This window comes from Delphinapterus leucas, chromosome 9, assembly GCF_059928025.1.
Source record: "Delphinapterus leucas isolate spDelLeu-1000000601 "Yukka" chromosome 9, BTC_Dleu_Yukka2, whole genome shotgun sequence".
Taxonomy (NCBI): Eukaryota; Metazoa; Chordata; class Mammalia; order Artiodactyla; family Monodontidae; genus Delphinapterus; species Delphinapterus leucas.
Window position 1 is genome coordinate 95,685,132 of NC_143137.1, and position 19,108 is coordinate 95,704,239.

At 42.4% G+C, this 19,108-nt stretch overlaps 1 protein-coding gene across 1 annotated transcript in view; it reads left to right on the forward strand.

The window, feature by feature from the left end:
- Positions 1-19,108, forward strand: part of HECW1 (HECT, C2 and WW domain containing E3 ubiquitin protein ligase 1) — a 434,660-nt gene that overhangs the window by 182,250 nt on the left and 233,302 nt on the right. The window contains exon 4 of the mRNA XM_089917097.1: positions 9,182-9,289. Within this exon, the coding sequence (XP_089773223.1) occupies positions 9,182-9,289 (108 nt within the window). The remainder of the gene's footprint in view (positions 1-9,181; positions 9,290-19,108) is intronic.

The following is a 19,108-nucleotide window of genomic DNA, read 5'->3' on the forward strand; positions in this document are numbered from 1 at the left end:
GTTTGGTTAGTGAATTTACAATACACACATTACTGTAAAGATGGAAAAACATAATTTTGAAATTGTTACACAAATAGTGGTTACTCAACTAAATTGGACTTCCAAACAGGTAAAATTTAATTGGCTTTAAAAATAGTTCTGGAATTGGTGTTTGAGTACCATCAGTCTCAAACAGAGCCTGCAAAAGAACAGACCACCAAGCACATTTTGTTTATTCCATATTGTTTTAAATTTGGTTCGTTGTCAGTATTTCAAAAAGTAGAGACTTCTCGCTGAAATCCACCTTTCTAGCTTCTTGTGCAAAAGCTCTCAGTTTGGCTGACTGATCCCATAATTCCTGTGGCTCTAGTGGGCTAGAGTCAAGCATTAACTTCCCCCTTTTGACTAGCCTGCACCTTCAGTTTTGTCACAGGCTCCTTGCCACCTATCCCTACTTTAATGATGATGGTTACTTGTTCAGCACCTTAGGCAATTAGATTTTTGGCCCCAGATCTAGTTTTGAAGCAGCTCTTCACAGCTGTACCTTCCTGCAGTGGTGTCAGTGGCATGCATTTCTCAAGTCAAGGAACAGCTGGAGTAGAGCGTGGCAGGCGGGGAAAGGTGGATACCTTCATCCATGGGGAAGGGATGGATGGATCTGGATGGAGTTCAGCCCTAGATCCAGGCTGCGGTGTAGATCTGGGATAATTGGCCCTGAGAGTAGAAGAATTCACTCGTGGATTGGGTGTAGAAAGAAAGCACCAGAAGGTCCCTATTAGAGAGAGAGGCAGAAGAGGAACTCAAAAAGGAGATGGGGGCGTGATGGAGAGGTAGGATGAGAATCAGGGGACCACGTCATAGAAGACGAGAGAGAGGGTGTCTGAGGAAGGAAGGGATGGTCGGCGGGATGAAGTGTCCGGAAGCTCCATGAATGAACAAGATCTGGTGTTAACATGACATTTTGACTGAGACAGAAGTAAACACGGTTCATCCTCTGAGAATCTCAATTTGACAGTTTATTCTTCTCACAGTAGCTGCACATATATAACTGTGAAGTGATTTAATGCAAAATGCCAACGCTTTCGGCAGAATAGCATTTCAAAAGCAACTTCCAAATCCACAATTCTCCGTGAACCTTAAAAGTTCATCATTGGTGGGTCCTTAGTAACTGACCTTCCGGATTTGCCGTGCCTTGCCAAAGAGCAAATCATAGAGCTCTGTGATTTCATCTAGTCTGTCATTTCACAATTGAGGAAATGCCAAGTCAGTGGTTCCCAATGCCACACAGCTGCCTACCCTGGCAGCAGACCCCACAATGACCATGAGGACATCTTGGCACATTTGGGTGCAATATCACGTATGGGCCATTCCACATCAGTGGGCAACCTAAATGTCCCCGTGAGGCCAGGTCTGTGATGCTTTCAGCTCTGCCCTCCAGAGCTCTCCGGACAAACGTGACTTTTCTCCAGCCATAGTGAATGAGATATCTGCATTTGGAAGGGGATGTGTGGCCCTGCTCACTGACACTGTCACCGAGTCACCAGTGCTGTCTTCAGCCAGGAACCCAGCAATGGGACAATAAAAGTATTACCATTACTTTCACAGTGAGATTGCATTTGGTTACCCTCACTTATGGAGTGGTTCCTGAACTGGAGGAGCATGATGAAGTTTTCTCTCCCCTAGTGACACAGAAAGGGGAAAGATCCTGGGGTTTCAGTGACAGCTTGACCTGGCTTAGAATCATACTCTACCACTGGCTGGATGTGTGGCCTCAGCCAGGTATAGTCACCAGAACTTCAGCCTCCTTGTCTTCAAAGTAGAGCAATAACTTTCTCAGGATCATTGAATGGAATTGATGAGATTCTGTGCGTTTACTGCCTGTTGATCAATAAATGCGTCTTGATTTAACTTGTCAGGTAGCTCTAGTCTCTGGATGCATTATGGCAAATTACCCTAATTCCCAGGCTTCATTCAGCCTAACCATGGCCCTTAGACGTGTGCTCAGTTGTTTCAGTTGTATGTTATAGACAAAAGCTTCTTACCAAACCCACAGGGACCTGGAAAGAGATCTTAATTGTCAGTAAACAGGCAGAAGCTTGTGATTTGGTCAAAGACAAGTACTTGGTGGCAGATTCGCTAGTCATCAGTATTCCTAGGAAATAGTTTTGCAATTATTCATTCAGTAATGCCTACTTGACTTTGACAAGTAAAAGCTAATTATTTGTGAGTCCTATACTTAGTGTTAAAGATTCAGCACACTGAGGGAACAGTATTGTATAACTGGGTTAGGATACATAAGTTGAAGAATACAAGACCTCTAACCGTAAGAATGCTAAATTAATTAGAGCAGATCTATTCAAGTATTTTCACCTCTTCATTTTACGTTCCAGTGTTTTAAAGACTTTAATATCTTAAAACCCTCTTTAGGATGATCAATTTTTTTTTAATAGCCATTCCTTTGACTCTGTTGGAAGGAGCCCTTATTAAAACTGCTGAAACATGAAGTAAGTATGCAATTAAAATTATGAAAATATAATTGAATAGGTAAAGTAGGCATAATATGCTCATAATTCGCAAAACTAGCCTTCTGATAAATTTAGCATTTTAATAAATCATATCATTATTATACCATGCTATCCCTATACCATGCTAGAATTTGCTCAGTAATTTAAATCATAATGAAGCTAGAGTACATTCATGCATTTAAATTTCAACAAATCAAGAGATGATAACTCAGAGCAAAATTAAGATTTAACATTTCCTAAAATGGCATCTTTGAAGGATCTCCATAGACTGATGCCTGAGGACATATATTCTCTTCCATACCTTTTGGTTGCCTTATCTGTGTGAGGTTAGAGATTATGGTCTGTATCAAACTGATTATTTTTTTAATTTTTTGAGACTTCTGTGACCTATCCCTGTTCAATGTTTATAAATATTCCATGTATGATCATAAAGTGTATTTTTGTTGTGAATAAGGTTCACTCTACCTATCTACCTATCTGTCACCTATCTAGAGATAGAGACTATCTTATATAGAGAGAGATATAGATATCTTATACATAGATATCAATATATACAAAGGTTTAATATACATGTAAATAATATTTATATATAAATATTTTTATGTTATATAAATATACAGTGGTAACAGTTCCCATAGAACCATGCAAAACAGGACACAATTCGGATATGTACAAGTTTCAGTTCATAGGGTAACTCACAAAGCAAGGATCCTCTTTCTTTCTCCCTCTCTCTCGTGTGTGTATTTAAGTTCAATCACATAAATTGTATATTCTAATTTTCTGTCTCTTCCATTTTTTGAATGGAGTGTCTCAAAATCACTAGCCAAAAATTTTGTTTTAATTGATTCATCTATTTCTACCTTTGCTTCTGTAAGTTTTATACTTTGCAGATTTGATGCTGATTACTAAGTGCATGAATGTTCATGATATTTACATCTTTTTCCTCTACAGTTTCTTACAGGTTATTATTACAGATCTGCCTGTGCCCCTTGTGCTATTCTTTGCCTTGAATTTTGTTGGTTTTTTTTTTTTTAACTATTTAAGGCTGGTAGTCTCTCTGTTTTCTTCTGCTTCATATTTACTTGATTTGTCTTTTCTTTATTTTCAACCTTTATCTTTTTTTAAGTGTAGCTCTTTGTGTGTGCTTTTTTATTCTGATCTGGGTGTCTCTGACTTTAAATTGGCTAGAATAGCACATTTATATTTATTATACTTACTGTTCTATTAGGACTTATTTTTGCCATCTTTCTTTAGATTCTTTATTTACTGTGTTTTCTTTTTGTTTCTTTGATTCTTCTTTTCTGCTTTCCATTAGATCTGTTGATTTCAAAGTTATACATTTTTAATTGTTCTTATGGACTGCTTTTAATCATAGTCCAGTGGGTCTCAATCAAGGGTAATTTTGCCTCCCAGTGGACATTTGGTAATATCTGAAGACATTTTTGGATGTCACATTGTAGCGGGTGTTTCTGGCATCTGCAAGGTAGAAAGAAGCCAGGGATGCCACCAAACAGCCTATCATACACAGGACAGCTCCACCACAACAAAGATAACAGAGTTATCCAGCCCAATATATCAACAGTGCCAAGGCTGAGAAGCCCTGTCTAGACCACCATATTCACCCCCATTTATTTTTGTAATCTCATCAATATCTCTTTTTCCAACAGACTAGTAGTTCATCCAGTGTAGTTTCATATTCCTTTGGTCTTCCAGGACTTCGATTTTCCAGATATGGACACTCTTCCTTTTATCCTCAATATCCCTTAGTCTTTCTTGTATATTTTGGAACTTTTTTTCTAGAAGTGTTTCTCAATCAGATCTCCAGCTTCCTAATCCATTTTTCACCAAAACTCATACACTATAGTAGGATAATGCAATGATGGATGAAGGCATGAATATAATAGCCACATGAATAGCACTCATATCCTACACATTAGTTTCAGTGGATTTCAGTTATCACTCCATGGGGAAATAGTTCTGTGGTTAAATAAGGATGGGAAAATCTGCCTACATTGCCCCACTTTAGAGACTCACAATATATATTAAAGGTTTGAGAAGCTTGGAGTAAGCAGCACACTTTACTTGGTATAACCCAGCATTTCCTATACTTTCATGAGCAAGAAACACTTTCTTATTTCCCAATATTTGCCTGTCAGGTGTTCCACTGTGGAAAACCGCACATTAGGAGTTATGGGAAGTTATAGAATAAGTACAGAAACCCAACCCTTGCCCTTAAGAAGCATTTAATATGCTGAGCCTTAAAATGTAATGATTTAGGATGAAAGCTAAACTTTTCTCTCTGGCTAGACACCTGCACACAGAAACTCCCAGAATGCTTCCTTACGGACATCAACTCTTGAAGAACTGAAGTTTTTCTTGTACATCAGGCACTCTATTAGAATATAGAAGAGCTGAAGCTGTGCTTCCTAATTATGGCACAACCAGTGAGAATACTTGTGTTCAAATAAACAATCTGAGGGAAAAGCCACAGAAAACAGAGTGGCACTGATTTTTAGGGCCTCCCCTGCCATTTATCCTTAGATTCCCTTCCTAGTACAGGAGAACAGAGATTCTACATCCTTGGCTTTGTACTGTGAAAGGCAAGTAGATTCTCCCCAGATCTCCTGGCCTGCTATTTGGTAAATCCATAGTCTAGAGATAGTGGGAGAATCCTTGGAGATTTTTCTGAGATTGGTTATCAGAAGGCACCAGTTGCTCTGCGAAATGGAAGCAATGTTGTATTTTTTCTGTTGGGCTTAGGTAGTGGATCAATTCTTCGTTTAGTTGCTTCTGTGCTCACTTGCCCATTCTGTTCTCAACAGCAATAATCTTTGTTGTATACTCTTCTATTATAGATTAAAGTGTAGGAAGCACAGCTCTAGTTTTCATTTTGAAGACAAAGCAAGATAAATACTCCTGGTTTCTTAGATGTGCTTGTTTCTGTAAGCTTCACTAGAACTTTGTGACTCAAAATTTTGCAAAGATCTTTTCTCTATTGTAAGCTGTGGAGCAGGAGGTAGGATTCTTCATACTGGAAGAAAAAAGTATCATCCAGCAAATGCAGTCTTTTTTTGAGAAACTTAATACATCTCTATATGTTCTGTACAGAGTGAGTAATGCAAAAAATTTAAATAGTACTGGCCTAAGCTAATGTTTCAGGTTACTAGTGGTTTTGCACAGTATCATGGAGCTTTGCCATAGAGGGCCGTATTTTTAGCCCATACTATAAATATAAATAGCTGTTTATTAGATGCCTAACACTGTTCTGAGACCATTACCTGTATTATTAGTTCATATATTGCTCACAGCAGACTTTGAGGTTGGGATTAATATTATCCCCATTTTGTGGTGAGGAAGCAAAGACACAAAGGGATTAAGTATAATGCCTAAGATCCCATAGCTAGTAATGGTACCCTACCTACTTCTCTCAAGGCGGCTGTAGATATCCCTGTAACCACACAAACATTGCTCCTACAAAAACTTGTACCATGACAAAGGATGCAGAAAAGGGAACCTCGCAGGAGGGAGCCAGGGGGCTGCCATTCCTCAGTGTGATGGAGGGCAAGGCTTGGTCCCCATCATCCATCCCAGTTCTCTTCTCTTCTCCAGTGCCTTCCTCTAGTGTAGGACCAATTTTCTGGTCCCTGAAAATTACGTGTCTCAGACTCCTGTGCAGCCATGTTCCAGATGCAAATTTGGTCCCTTCATTTAGACGCACCTGTGCAAGTTTGGGAAGGCGGAAGTGAGCTGGGTGGTTCCTCCTGATGTTTAGCCTGTGGTTGCCACAAGCATGGCTCTGAGAAATTAAGCTTTTCTATCACGGTGTCCTAGCATCCCCTCACTCGCTTCCTGGCTGTGAACAGGCAGCCCTGTGGTGGTGGCAGGAGCCTACTCAGCTTGCCACTAGCTGGTCACTCTCTTTGTGGGTGGAGAGGCAGTTGCTGAGGCTGTGCCTAGCATCCATTTGTCTAGCACCTAATTCTCTACCTAAAATCCCTTAGTGCATAAAATATCTGGTCTGATTCTGTTTTCCTGCCTCTGACCCTGACAATACACTTGGATTCCCAAGCAAAGATTAGTAACTTCTAACAATTGGCAATACATTCCTTGGGGGAGGGAGCTGACTTCTCAGCACAGATGGTCCAGGCAAGAATACCGACTCTTCTATTTTCTTGCGTGATATTTGCTATGAAGTGTTACTGTTATAATAAGGGAATGGGATACTCATTAGGACCAACTGGCAGTCTCTGAAAACGCGTTTAAACCTGTACAGCGAAATGTATCTTGTCGTCTTTAAAATGTGTGTTACTTTGCCATTCTCTTTGTTTTTTTCTGATTCCTCCCACTTACTCACGCCCATCCTTTTTTCATTTGTGCCCTTGTGGTTCCTTGATATTTAACCCATTCTTATACCCACTGTCTTCTCATGAAATTGCCTGTTTTCTTGAATAAATCCTCAAATCTATTCAGAACTTCCTGAGAACATAGGCCCTATCTTGTTCAGCAGTATATTCCCAGGGTTTAGCATACTAACTAGAGTGGAGTATAAATACTCACACATTTACCTAGTGCATGAATGAACACCCCCTTTCTAGGTGTTACTCTATATGGATACCTGACCATGACTATTAAAGTGAATATTCTGGTGATCAGAGTGGATAAATTCAGGAAAATACCTCTCCTTGGAGAACTGCCATAATGAGGCAAAATTCTATCTGGGTACTGAAGACCTAGGGAGCTAGGAAAACATTATGCCTTTTTTTCTTTTGCAGAAATGAGGCAATTACTGTAAAAGACGTATTATGCAATCATCTTAGCAGCCCAAACAGGGCTGTGAGCACACACTGTGATTATAAAGACAGACGAATTTTGCAAACAAGTGATTTTCCAAGGGATACAAACAGTTCCTGCTGTTAATGAGGCAGAGACGGTGTTACTCTGCCTGATCATCTCGGCCAAAAATGTGCAATCGAATTAGCAGGTCACAAGCACGTTTACCAGTCATCACACGTAATCCACGCCCCCCACCCCCATGAGGTCCCAGTTATTACCACCCCCCATTTCGCAGTTGAGGACCTGCAGCTGTAGAAATGACAGTATTGGTAAATGGCGCAGAGGTCCTTGGAGCTGGGTCCTTTCGCTATAAGCTCTGCCCTCTTTCACCTCGTCCTCTGTTTTCCAAATCCATCCAGATGCAGGAAGTGAACCTCAGAATATCTCAGCTGCAGAGAGGGCAACCATGACCTAGCCCCTCTCTGCAGAGCTGGGGCTCTGGGCCTCCCCTCGGGAGCTCCTGAGTTCTGGCTGTCACCCCAACCAGCGCAGTGGATTTGGACTCTCAAAACATGGTTGTCTCACAGCTTCAGATCCAGATGGTTCCTTTCTGGGTGAAGTGGGAACTGCAAGGGCCCCATCGAAGATTAAGGTAAAATTCATATCCCTGTCTTCGCCTGTACTGAGAACATGAGGTCTGGAACCAAGGGGGAGGCAGTTGGCTCGGTCTTCATAGATCTGTCCTCTCTAAGGATGCTGCCTTGTTCTCTGGGCACCAGCTTGAAGAAGGACGTTGATGGGTTGCAATGTGACAAGCAGAGGAAGGGCAGGAGATGGGAGGAGCATAGTCCCCGCCCCCCGCAGCTCCTCTCAGCGCTCGCACAGGGTAGGTAGGCTCTGCCCCCCTCGGGCCTTGGACACCCCATGGGGGCCTTGCTCCACCCTTCATACATCCACCCTCCATCCCCACCCTGGCAGCGCCTTCTCATCCCTCAGCTCTCCCCTGACCCCCTGTTGGCCTTCCTACTTGTAGCTTCTTGTCAGAGCAGTCCGTTCTTTTCCTTCCTCTCCCCTCTTACAAGTTGTAATAATGCACTTATTTCTTTACTTAGTGTTTAAAGTCTGTGTCCTCGGTTGTTTGTGGTTTTAGTTCAGAAAGGTTTTGCCCAACACTGTGGCCCCTGCACCTTCCCAGCCTGGCAGATGGTTGGATCTTGATAAGTGTCCGTTGAATGAACAGATGAATGCATGGCTGCATGAAGGATGGATGGATAAATTCATGGATGGTCCCCAAGTGTTGGATGTTGATGGATGTCCACACTGGAGAAGAGATCATATAGGATGGAGCCCATGCGAACAGGGCCCCAGATAGAAAGTACAATTGGATGTTTTCTTTATGCCTCATTCTCACACCCAAATAGGGACCAGTTAATGGAAGCTTTAGGAGGGAGATTTTCACACTGAGATTCCCCACGTGTAAGAGTTATTCAAAGGTGAAATGAAGGAACTGCCTGGCGGTCCAGCAGTTAAGACTCTTGAGCTTCCACTGCCTGGGGCTTGGGTTCGATCCCTGGTTGGGGAACTAAGATCCCCCTTGCTGCACGGCACAGGCAAATAAAGAAGAAAAAGTGAAATGAACTGCTGTAGCAGCAATTTTTTCTGTCTCTGGAGGTGTCCAAGAACCAGCTAGATGATCACTTGCCAGGAGTGTTGAGGAGAGGGGAAGAGATTCCTGCATTAAAATTCTAAAATTAGAATTCCCTGATTCTATGATTCCAGGTGCTTTTTCTTCTGTTGAGCTGGAGGTGGCATTAATATCCTTTGCTCTTTTATTATTTTTTTCTAAATCTGCTGTTAGCTGATGTGTTTCTCTACTCTGCTTTCTTTCTTTCCTGGGAATATAGATGAGGTCTTGTCGGAAAATTTTCTGGACTATAAGAACCGTGGAGTCACTGGTTCTCATCGGGGCCAGATCATCTGGAAGATTGACGCCAGCTCTTACTTTGTGGAGCGTGAGTACCTTTTCCATTCCTGTTGCTCGGGATGAAGCGGAATTCAACTGCTTTGCTCTTGTGCTGCATTGCCTCACTTAGAAATGTGCCATATGTAAAAGATGTAGATCGAATGAGGTGCTTAAAAGACAGTGAGTAGTGAGCTGTAGAGCAGTTGGGTAGCAGCCATCCACAGCAGCCCGTGGCCCTTAACTTTCTCTCCCTGGCTCCTCCAGGCGCTTTCCAACTTTGTGAAGGTTGCCCCTTCTGTATCCTGCTGTCCAGTTTGGGCTTTGCTTAACCCAGTTCTTCAAGGCTTCTTGTTCCCCAGTGTGTTGGGGAATTCCTCGGGATGGGAACGATACATTACTACTACCAATCTGTTTCCTTCATTCCTGATCTACTGACATTTCTGGATGTATAAACTCATCATCATGTATCTTATTTTATATTTTCGAAAATTTTCCGCTCTCTTTGAAAATAAGTCATTTTTGCAGTTATGGAAGGAATTTTTCGTAGGTCCCATACTGGTGCATGAGGAAATATCTACATGGGCCTCATATTTGCCACCCAAAGGAATGCACGGACTACCTATAATGTACCCTTTCCCCTCCCACATGGGTACTGGAGAGTGCTAAGTGCACAAATCCCTTCATGCATTTTCTGGTTCATAGCAGGTATTCATTCAGCATAACACTTCTGAAAGGAAATGGAATAGTCTGTTGTTCCAGCTGCCTGGTGCTCAGAGGAAATGACACATGGCCAGGAACCTAAAGTTGTCTATTTTTTAAAAAATATTTTATTTATTTGGCTGCATCGGGTCTTTATTTGTGGATCGCGGGATCTTTTGTGGCGGCACGCAGGCTTCTCTCTAGTTGTGGTGTGTGGGTTCCAGAGCATGTAGGCTTAGTAGTAGTTGTGGCACATGGGCTCTTTAGTTGTGGCGCACAGGCTGTAGAGCACGTGGGCTTAGTTGCCCTGTGGCACGTGGGATCTGACCAGGGCTTGAACCTGCATCCCCTGCATTGGAAGGCGGATTCGTAACCACTGGACCACCAGGGAAGTCCCCCTAAAGTTGTCTATTATCATTTGACTTGTAGCTCACGAAAAACTATCCTCTAGCGTGTTTTGCTCCCATTTTTTTCCAGATGAAAACTCTCATTTTCATTCACTTAATAAACATTTTATAAGACCTACTGTACTCCAAAGAATAGAGATTGGAGATGAAACCTCAGTGTCTGTCCTCTACTTATGGTGTCTCTGCCCTGGGAAATGACACAAATGCCCCTCTTTTTGCATTGGCACATGCAGAATGAGTAGAGTCAGGAGGTTTGATACTATCAGACGTAGAGGGGACAAGACTTTGTGTTATGTGGTTGCTGACCCTTGACTTTGCGTTAAGCATGATGAAACTCCCAGCAAGAGAGTTCCTTTTCCTTAATACTTACCTCCCCCGCTCTTCTGCACTCTAATCCATCCTGCATGCTGATCCCAGACAAAATGCCTTAAACGCAATCCTGCTACCATGTGCCCCCAAGCCTCATGGCTGCGCTTTCATGCTACATCAGCTGAAACCTCTCTGCCCAGCTGCCAAACCCCAACAAAACTCACCACATCCCTCAACCCTACTTCTCCATCCTCCCCAGCAGGCCCTCCTTTGCCCTAGTCATGCCAGCATCTTCCGCTATCCCACAAATGGCATCATTTATCATAAAGAACATGGCCAGGCTTGTTGTGGGGATAAAGAGATGGGCTCCAGCTAGTGGTACCTAATATGACTTCCCAAATGCCAGTAAGAACAAAAGAGGTGAAAACTTGCAGTAGCAATGAATATTAGATATAATTGCTGACTGTATGCCCCAGTCTACACTGGAAGTTCAGTGGAAGAGTCCTTCCTTACCACATACCCATTTTGTTCTTTTGGGTTTTAACTAAATGAGAAATAGACATAATTCAGGGTCATAATACAGTATCAGCTCAAAATGGTGCAGGCATAAACACACCTTGAAGGTGTTTTTTTTATCTTTTTAGAGTCAAGGATATAAATATTAAGGATAAGATGAAACCTCATGACTCTGTCTTCATTCTGCATGAGCCAGTGTGAAAAAGTGGGATTTGTGTGTAAATTAATCTAGCACTAGTACCATTCCTTTCAAGGCAGTTCTCCAAGATTTCTGGGACATTTAGAGCATTTCCTGTACATTCAGCTCAAATAACAAACCATTTAACATAATTGTCTTCATGAGCAGTATGAAGACACACTTTAAATATCATTAGACAGGTATTATAATGTAAAATCAGCTCTGTAAAATACATAAAATGTTGTCATAATTGAGTGAAAGTGTATTCACAGTTGGTGAAGTTCCAACGTCCTAGAATAAACAGATAGTTTGCCAAGTCATATTCAAAATAACTAAAAGGGGCTTCCCTGGTGGCGCAGTGGTTGAGAGTCCGCCTGCCGATGCAGGGGACACGGGTTCGTGCCCCGGTCCGGGAAGATCCCACGTGCCGCCGAGCGGCTGGGCCCGTGAACCATGACCGCTGAGCCTGCGCGTCCGGAGCCTGTGCTCCACAACGGGAGAGGCCACAACCGTGAGAGGCCCACGTACCGCAAAAAAAAAAAAAAAAAAAACAACTGAACTAAAAGTTCATCACTTTAGAAAACTGACATGTTTTCAAGTGCAAACTGGAGACGGTCCCACTCCACAATATACCTCTTAGACTAGCGATATCTCAGTGCTTTCAGAAAATGGATGAATTTCCATTTTGCAAATGTATCAAATGAATGAATGATATACTAAGAATGTATTTCTGTACAAATATAACAATTTGTCAAAAAGTAAAAATTCATTGAGACAAAGCTTAATTGAGTTTGCAAATGATTGGACTGTGGACTCAGGGCACACAAAAAAATCATATAAATTAAAACAATAATGAATTATAGGAGTCTGAATGCGTTAAAACTGTATATAATATGTATAAAAATTTATATTTTTAATGTGAAATAATTTGCATTTTCAAACCTGTTTGATAGAACAAGTGCCAAATTAAGGAACAGGAAGAGACTGGATGTACAGAATGTTCTAATGTAACTATCAAAGTGTATGCAAATCAAAGCATCAAACATCCTCTTGCTATAGTATAAAACTGCAGAATTCAGGCCATTATCCAGAAGGTTAGAGAAGTTTTGTTACGAATCACAAATAAGCTCTTCACGGTCTCTAGGTAGTAATAAATACATTAATCTAATTGGTAAATTAGACGTTCTTAAAATAAAAATAACTTTATAAACTTTGAACATTAAATCTTGAAGTACAACAGAAGGTCATTCTAAGTGGGAGTTAAAATAATAAATGAGGTTTTGTTTTGGTTTTTCCATTTTTCTCTTTATTTTTACCTTTTATTACTTCCTTTTATGAAAGTAGAGGTATATCACTGATTGCCTGGGATCTGTTCTAATAGCACATCTCTTTCAGAGTTATGATTCAATTTAGAATTAGGTAATTGCTATTGATTTATATGATATTTTAAAGGTCTGATTAAATCAGATTTTGAAAGTACCCCCAAATTAGAAACATTCAAAACAAATACTTTCTGTATTCTCCAAGGAGTTACAAGCATGATAAAATACAGAAGAAAATAACTCCTGACTCGTTTCCTATAGTCCCTGCATAATTTCACCCTGGAGGGCACTTGGCTATTTGACTATAGTAATAATTGCTGTAATATGAGAGCTGTAAAGATGCAAATTTTAACACTGACAAAAGAAAGAACTAGTGAAGTTTTAGCTTTACCTATCCTGACAAAATCTTACAATGTTTTATTGTTACAGTAACTCAAATGTTATATTCTAATGTGTGCGGTTGGGCTCAGCGGGCCAGTCTCAAGCCTTCAGGAGCTACCACAGTCTCTGTTGACTATGTGCTCCCCAAACAAACTTATGGCTACCAGGGGGTAAGTGGGTGGGGGGAGGGATAAATTGGGACATTGGGACTGACATCTACACACTACTGCCTATGAAATAGATAACTAATAAGAACCTGCTGTATGGCACAGGGAACTCTACTGAATACTCTGTAATATGGGAAAAGAATCTAAAAAAGAGTGGATATATGTATATGTATAACTGATTCACTTTGCTGTACGCCTGAAACTAACACAACATTGTACATCAACTAGACTCCAATAAAAGTTAAAGAAGAAAGAAGTCCTTCAGAATCAGGGCTTGCCTTGCAGAGAGGTATTGACTCTGCCCGGAAGGTATCTTTATTTTGATCTCTGGGCCAGACCTGTTACGTGTAGCTCCCCGTTCATTGTCACTCCCCATTGCTAGCAGGAACAATAGAGTAGTGGGTCTGGAAGGACAGCTCATTACGGCCAGGAGAGTTTCTCCCAAACGGACCTCCTTTCTCTACCCACCCTTGTGTCAAGTCATGTAATCACGGTCATGATCACAGCCTTCTCACAGCTGTCCAGGCATAAACCAGAAATCTGCAGTCATTTCGACTGCTCTGTTTTGCCGTGGCTTCCTGCCCACTCCGCCCGCAGCTCAGACCCTCACGTTCAGCCCCTTCCCCATGCATCGCCCGCAGCTCAGACCCTCACGTTCAGCCCCTTCCCCATCTCTGCCCTCGCTTCCGGATTCACACCCTGACTGCTACCTGCTCTGATTTCATCGCTCCCCGCGTTTGTCAGAAGAGCGAACCTCAAACCCCTTCTCAGTACATCGTTTCCCAATCCTTTTCCATCACGTCCTCCCAAATTAAAAAAACACAGTGGCCCCTGGTTACACATAATAGCAAATCTAAGCACCTGGTCGTGCTGTAAGGTTTTTTTAAATTTTTATTTTATATTAGAGTATAGTTGATTAACAAAGTTTTTAACAACACCCCTTGAGAGTGGCAAGGTGAAATGTACACAGGTCAGGGGGCAGAGTTTGCCTCCTTTCCCCACCCTTCAGCAGGTGGCTTCCCAGTGAGAGGCCCGTGGGCTCAGTGTCTACCCGGTGTGGCCCTTGGACTCTAAGGCTCTGTTCCTTCATCTATAAAAGGAAGTTAATGTACAGTCCCCACCGGTGACCCCATGAAGACTGAGAAAGCACACGTGAAGGGCCAGGCACGTGTCTGGTACAGTCAGGTGTGCGGTATAATGAGAAGGCTTTGAATTAGGGATTGCAGTGCATTTCTCCTCTGGGAATGGACATGGTGGTGTCTTGGTGACAGCTGTGAACTGAATGGCTTATTCTGGGAGTTTCCCGTGGGGAAATCCTTTGCAGCCAAAGTTGGAGACCAATGAGCACTGAAGGAAAAGCAGGGCTCCAGGAGAACTAGCTGACTCCCCTGGTTAGCACTTCTGGCTGGTGCTTTCTCCTCTGCGGCAATGCGGCAGAGCCAGGACAAGCTGTGCTGGAGCCAGAAGGCCACCCAGATCTGCCCAGAGCAGCCGCAGGGATCCCGTCACGTCAGCAATCCAGATGGTTCAGGTGACACGTTGATATAGCTTTTTATTTGAACCTGGACATATTTCCACCAGGACTGCTCTGGTTTTAGAACTGGTATGGCTAAGAACTGCACTGTGGGCTACCATTTTCAATCACTGTTTTGTTCTTTCCGAGGAGCTATGTCTCCTTTTGTACCGCAATAAACGTTTGAGTCATAGGCTCTGTGAAAGTCTACTTGGAGAGACTAAATTGTAAATGTGTGTCATAATCTTATGACAATCATACCACTTCACAAAGGTGTTCCTTTAGGAACAAGTGCGCCTCCATAAATATTTGCATGATAATGGCTATTTTATTATTATGCCATCTTAATTTTACTATATAATTCCCTGGAAGCCACGACTACCCCCATCACTTATCCAGGTTCACACTACCCTAAAGAGAAACCATGGTCAAAATTGCACTCTACACAATCATAAAGTAATTTCAGTATTGCTTCTGTTCTTACTTGTCTTTCTTAAATCTCGAGAAAAGAGTCTACAGTTCACAGCAGCACTCCTAAAATGCATTTCCTCTTTCACCTGTGTCCTTTTGCCACACAACTCCCCTGGTGTTCCTCCCGCTAAACTTCTCAATAAACCTTCCTCACCGCATGCTGGTTTTCTTCCTTCCTTATTTCCAGCACATTTTGCTTTAAAAGCCTAAATGAAGTAATCTTGCTAGAGAGGAGCTTCCTGGAATGGTAGAAGAAGGAACCCAAGCCACCAAATTCACAATCATTCACACTTTAGCAGACCGGAGTGAAATGGTTGGAAATATTCATACAGTAATAACGTCTGGGCTTCCAGAGGCCAACATAAAGGTGCAGTGGTTCTGACCGAAAGGGACCAATGAGACAATGGGGGTGTGGCAGTGGGAGGGCAGGGGTCCAGGTGGGAAGACAGGACATAGGAATGAGGGGACACACATAGCAGGCTCATCCTCCGTTCACCCAAGGTGAAGAGCCCAAATGTGTGCAACCAACTCTGACTAGGTCAAATAGTCCATTACATCCGGGGCATCAAAATGCATCTTTAGTCCATAGATTAAATATCAGACCATTAAAGAGTGACTAAGCATTGTTACAGGAAACAGCTAGAAAGATACAACCAAATCATTCAGTTCAGATTTGCAGCAATATAGATAGAGCTACCTTCTAGTTTGATGTGTGTCAGATTCTTCCAATGAGATGAAACCTCTAAATCAACACAGATAGACGGTCAAAGGCCTAATAGCCCAAACTGAGACTTTTCTACATTTACCTTGAGTTTCCATTTCATTAAGAGAACATACAGCCTCACCTGCCTCTCTGAAGCCTACAGTGCTGGAGGCCTGCTGGGGACTGTGCTGGTCTCCAGGGACTCTGATCTAGAGGTGAAGGCTTGGTCCCTGCCTGCCGAGGCGCTCACATTGCAGGAGGGGGGACAAGCATCTCCTTCTTTTTGTCCTGTGTCAGTGAAGGGGACCACGAAACCTGGCTTTGGGGCCCAGAGTTGATCACCACCCACGGATAAGAGGAGCCAGTAGGTGGACTTGGCCAGTGGGAAGGAAGGACCGGCATTGGGGGCCAAGAGGTAGAGAGATCATTCTAGGCAAGGAACAGCACTTGCAAAGGCATGAAGGCATGCAGATGTGAGCGTTGAGGGTGGAGTGCTGAGAAAAAGGAAGAGAAGGAGAAGGAGGAGGAAGGGATAGAGGTTGAGGAAGAGAGATCATTGAGTGTGGAGGGTTAAGTATGGCCACAAGTTCCTTGGCATTCCTCTCATCAAGAGGCCCGGTCCATGTCCCCTCCCCTTGGGCCTGGGAGGGCTCTGTGACCCTGCCCTGGTTTCCATGCTGAAGTGATGCTGTGCAGCTTCCAGGCCAGGCTTTCAGAGACTGGTAACTCCCACTTCCTATCTCTTAGAACACTCGCTCTTGGAGCCCTGAGACAGCTGTGCTTTCACAGTGGCCATATGAAAGTTTGCATGGAGACAGCTGCTCCAGCCATCCCCACCCAGGGCACAGCAGAGGGCCAGCCCAGCTGTTACCCATGGCAACAGCATGCAAGACAGCAAGGGAAAGCTGCCCAGCTGAGCCCAGTCACCCCACAGAACTTTGAGAGATGATAATACAGGGCTGTTACGTTTTGGGTTTGATTGTTACACAGCTGTAGTAACCGTAGCATCAGGGGATCCAGATGAACAGGGCCATGGAAGTCAAAGGTGGGGAAGCTATCAAAGGGAGCGTCATCAACAGGACCTGGTGAGTGCCATCAGAGGACTCAAGGGACATGTGGTCTAGAATGCATGGCGGAGGGTTGGAACATGGGGCTTGTGGTGATGTTTGCCAAAAAAAATAATTTAAGGAGCTGACGAGGAAGACTGCAGGCTGAAGAGTTAGAATGGCCAGTTCAGATTGATCCTGATCTGGGCCATGAAAGTCCCTAGTCCCAGGAAACCTCTCACACAGGAATGGTGAGGGCACCCAGTAAATCTGTGTCTATAGAGAAGAGGCAAAGTGTGTGAAGCATCCTCCAGGATGGGTAGCTGTGACAGTGACTCTGAGGGGGCAGCATGAGAAACAGAATGGAGATGAGCTTGAACACGTGTAAGGACTGAATGAAATGAGCCTACAAGTAAGTGCTCTCCTTTCTTTAGGATATCCTTGTGTCCACTTCTTGGCAAGGATCTTACATCCTTTTAAAAATTTTTTTTAATTTTTATACAAGTTTTGAAGGTTACTTTCCATTTGCAGTTATTACAAAACATTGGCTATATTCCCCCTGTTATACCATACATCCTTGAACCTATCTTACACCCTATAGTTTGTACTTCCCACACCCCACCCCTATATTGCCCCCGCCACTGGTAACCACTAGTTTCTTCTTTATATCTGTGAGTCTGCTTTTTTTGTTATATTCACTAGTTTGTTGTATTTTTTAGATTCCACATATAAGTGATATAATACGGTATTTGTCTTTCTCTGTCTGACTTATTTCACTTAGCATAATGCCCTCCAAGTCCATCCATGTTGCTGCAAATGGCAAAATTTTATTCTTTTTTATGGCTGAGTAATAGTCTACTGTGCATGTATATATATATGTACCACAGCTTCTTTATCCATTCATCTGTTGATGGACACTTAGGTTGCTTCCATGTCTTGGCTATTGTAAGTAATGCTGCTAAGAACATTGGGGTGCATGTATCTTTTGAACTAGTATCTTTATCTTTTTCAGATATATACCTAGGAGTGGAATTTCTGGGTCTTATGGTAGTTCTATTTTTAGTTTTTTGAGAAACCTCCATACTGTTTTCCACAGTGGCTGCACCATTTCACATTCCCACCAACAGTGTACAAGGGTTCCCTTTTCTCCACATCCTTGCCAACATTTGTTATTTGTAGACATTTTGATGATAGCCATTCTGACAGGTGTGAAGTGATATCTCACTGTGGTTTTGATTTGTATTTCCCTGATGATTAGCAATGTTGAGCATATTTTCATGTGCCTGTTGGCCATCTGCATTTCTTCTTTGGAAAACTGTCTATTCCATTCTTCTGCCTGTTTTTTAATCAGATTGTTTGGGGTTTTTTGATGTTGAGTTGTATGAGCTGTTTATATATGTTGTATATTAATCCCTTTTCAGTCATATCATTTGCAAATATTTTCCCCCATTCAGTTGGTTGTCTTTTTGTTTTATCAGTGGTTTCCTTTGCTATGCAAACCTAATTAAGTTTAATTAGGTCGCATTTGTTTATTTTTGATTTTGTTTCCACTACTTTAGGAGATGGATCCAAAAAATACTGCTGTGATTTATGTCAGAGTGTTCTGCCTATGTTTTCCTCTAGGTTTTACAGTATGCAGTCTTACATTTAGGTCTTTAATACATTTTGAGTTTATTTTCATATATGGTGCTAGAGAATGTTCTAATTTTATTCTTTCACGGGTAGCTGTCCAGTTTTCCCAGCACCACTTATTAGCTGCCTTTTCTCCATTGTATATTCTTGCCTCCTTTGTTGTCGATTAATTGATGTGGGTTTATTTCTGGGCTTTCTATCCTGTTCCATTGACCTATGTGTCTGTTTTTGTGCCAATACCATATGTTTTGACTACTGTAGCTTTGTAGTATAGTCTGAATGCAGCCTTTTATTTTACGCTGATAAGAGCACCATGAGTTGGGTGCCATCACCATTGCATTTGAGGAGAAAACAGTCTCGGAGACATGGTAGTCTTTGTGGCAGGTGGTGGAGCTGGAATTTAAACCAGGCTTATCTGCTTGTGCTCATCAGCCCAAGGGAAGGGTCTATGGGCATGCTGGAGATGCGGGACACAGAAGGGACGTTTAATGAACTGAGGTCCATGAGGAGTTGGAAGGAACAGG